The following is a 3049-nucleotide window of genomic DNA, read 5'->3' as shown; positions in this document are numbered from 1 at the left end:
GCCTGGGTGCAAATTCTGACTTCACACTATGCTAACGCTATCATTTTAACCAAGGGAATAAGTCTCAGTTTCTTCCTTTCTTGAGCAGGTATAGTAATGCTTATGCCATATGGTTGTAATAAGGTTACATCTATAATTTCAAATACTCGAGTGTCTGAGGCATAATAGATGCTCAATAAAACTAGCTGAACGAGAAATAATCACTGTGCAGACTACGGTTACCTAGCCACATACCGATGATGTTTCAGAGTCACATAGTTATTTTTTTGTTTTGTTTTTGTTTTTTTGTTTTGTTTTTGTTTTTTGTTTTTTTTTAATTTTATTTTTTATAAACATATAATATATTTTTTTCCCCAGGGGTACAGGTCTGTGAATCGCCAGGTTTACACACTTCACAGAACTCACCATAGCACATACCCTCCCCAATGTCCATAATAACCCCACCCCCCCTCCCAACCCCCCTCCCCCCAGCAACCCTCAGTTTGTTTTGTGAGATTAAGAGTCACTTATGGGGCCCCCTCCCCCAGCGGAGGCTGGCCCGGCCCGTTTTACCTGCCTCCGGCCTGTGCCCCGCGCGTTCCACCCTTCCCGGCCCCACTTTGCTCGTTTCGGGGTCTGGACGCTCTGATCAGGGCCCGGGGCTGAGACCCCCTGCTTCGCTGGGACCCCCCTGCCCCCGCCTTCGTTCAGCTCTTGCTCGGGACCATGACCTCTGAGGTGGCGCGGCACCTGCTCTTTCAGTCTCACATGCCAACAAAAACAACCTCTCTGTCTTCACAAGTATCTGATGATGAACAGAAACAAAAAAAAGAAAATATTCGTTCTTTAACTATGTCTGGCCATGTTGGTTTTGAGAGTTTGCCCGATCAGCTGGTCAATAGATCCATTCAGCAAGGCTTCTGTTTTAATATTCTCTGTGTGGGGGAGACTGGAATTGGAAAATCAACGCTGATTGACACATTGTTTAATACTAATTTTGAAGACCATGAATCCTCACATTTTTACCCACATGTTAAACTTAAAGCTCAGATATATGAACTCCACGAAAGTAATGTTCGATTGAAATTGACCATTGTGAATACAGTAGGATTTGGTGACCAAATAAACAAAGAAGAGAGCTACCAACCAATAGTTGACTACATAGATGCTCAGTTTGAGGCCTATCTCCAAGAGGAGCTGAAGATCAAGCGCTCTCTCTTTAGCTACCACGATTCTCGCATCCACGTGTGTCTCTACTTCATCTCCCCGACAGGTCACTCTCTGAAGACACTAGATCTCTTAACAATGAAGAGCCTTGACAGCAAGGTGAACATTATACCAGTGATTGCCAAAGCAGATGCAATTTCTAAAGCTGAATTACAGAAGTTTAAGATCAAGCTCATGAGTGAATTGGTTAGCAGCGGCGTCCAGATATATCAGTTTCCAACAGATGATGAAACTATTGCTAAAATCAATGCTTCAATGAATGGACATTTGCCATTTGCTGTTGTAGGAAGTATGGATGAGGTAAAAGTTGGAAATAAGATGGTCAAAGCTCGCCAGTACCCGTGGGGTGTTGTACAAGTGGAAAATGAAAACCACTGTGATTTTGTAAAGCTCCGGGAAATGCTCATTTGTACAAACATGGAAGATCTGCGAGAACAGACCCACACTAGGCATTATGAACTTTACAGGCGTTGCAAACTGGAGGAAATGGGCTTTACAGATGTGGGCCCAGAGAATAAGCCGCTCAGTCTTCAAGAGACCTATGAAGCTAAAAGACATGAATTTTATGGAGAACGTCAGAGGAAGGAAGAAGAAATGAAGCAGATGTTTGTGCAGAGAGTAAAGGAGAAAGAAGCCATATTGAAAGAAGCTGAAAGAGAGCTACAGGCCAAATTTGAGCACCTTAAAAGAGTTCACCAAGAAGAGAGAATGAAGCTTGAAGAGAAAAGAAGACTCTTGGAAGAAGAAATAATAGCTTTTTCAAAGAAGAAAGCTACCTCGGAGATATACCAGAACCAGTCCTACCTGGCATCAGGCAGCAACCTGAAGAAGGACAAGGACCGTAAGAACTCCAATTTTATGTAAAACAAAGGTTCCAGATCACAGAAGGTCATCACAAGCAAAAGTTATTAAAATGTTAGAAGTATGCTTTGATTTTCTTGCTGTTTTTATTTGCTGTATCAGTTATTCTATATCTGGCAAATGGCTGTAGTTATTGCCATTTATGGAAGATATTCTTAAGTATAAGGTTAATGTATAAACCACAGTGGATGATATCACTTTTATATTCACTGTTAGAAGTTTTCAAGTTGCTGGTTTGTGAGGAATCTAAATCATTTCTCCTGTTGCCCATTTATTGTCACTTACATGCGTTGTACCACAAAGCGTCAGTGCCGCTGAAAATACAGAAGTCATTCATTGTATGGTTATCTGATTGTATTTATATTCCAAGATGAACTCCTTTTTTGTACATAATAAAGGTAAATTTTGGGAAATGTGTTTTAAAACGTATTACCCACCTAAAGCTCTAACCTCTTGATAGTTTTATAGAACTTCTTAATTTTTGATATCATTATCCAGTTGGTAACATGATCCTAAGATTTGTATCAAATTATGTAACATGGCCTTCCATGCTTCAGTGTGCCTTACTGTGGTTGATGTATTGTTGTGATGAAACAAGTTGTGTTTTAAGGTAAAAATATGTAGGTATAAATCCCTTTTCTAGTGATGAGTACCTTTGAACCTGAGGTATTGCCACTCTATTTCATTAGAATGTTTTACATACTTGTTGTTTAAAACTCTCTTCCAGAGGAAAAATCATAAGGTAGAATCATCTTATTACAAATATTTTTTAAGACCATAATTGTGAGCAACTGAATATTAAAGATATGAAAACTTAGGTAATTCATATATAAGGGGATGTTTGGATTCAGTGCCTTTGTAGTATTCTTAGGACAATTTAATGTCTTTTAACTTTTTCTTAACAGTCACTGGTATATAATTTTTCATTTTTTTACTTGAATATCCTAAATAAAATTGACATTTACTCTTGACAAATAAAATA

At 39.2% G+C, this 3049-nt stretch overlaps 1 protein-coding gene across 2 annotated transcripts; it reads left to right on the top strand.

Moving 5' to 3' along the window:
* The first annotated feature begins 671 nt into the window (after nucleotides 1–671).
* Nucleotides 672–2131, top strand: LOC116864973 (septin-10-like). Of its 2 annotated transcripts, XM_032852849.1 has the most exons (2): nucleotides 672–1732; nucleotides 1863–1918. In XM_032852849.1, exons 1-2 carry the CDS (start codon nucleotides 706–708, stop codon nucleotides 1916–1918), a joined length of 1083 nt encoding a protein of 360 aa, XP_032708740.1. In that variant the 5' UTR covers nucleotides 672–705. The 2 variants fall into 2 exon arrangements, with proteins under 2 accessions (XP_032708740.1, XP_032708739.1); XM_032852848.1 differs by having other exon boundaries at nucleotides 672–2131.
* The last annotated feature ends 918 nt before the right edge of the window (nucleotides 2132–3049 follow it).

This window comes from Lontra canadensis, unplaced genomic scaffold (genome assembly GCF_010015895.1).
Source record: "Lontra canadensis isolate GAN:19392208 unplaced genomic scaffold, GSC_riverotter_1.0 scaffold7, whole genome shotgun sequence".
Classification (NCBI taxonomy): Eukaryota; Metazoa; Chordata; class Mammalia; order Carnivora; family Mustelidae; genus Lontra; species Lontra canadensis.
This window is presented reverse-complemented; position numbering and strand designations above follow the sequence as displayed.

What these genes read in the sequence shown, in the direction of transcription:
- LOC116864973 (XM_032852848.1), top strand. Translation starts at nt 706, where the DNA reads ATGACCTCTGAGGTGGCGCGGCACCTGCTCTTTCAGTCTCACATGCCA.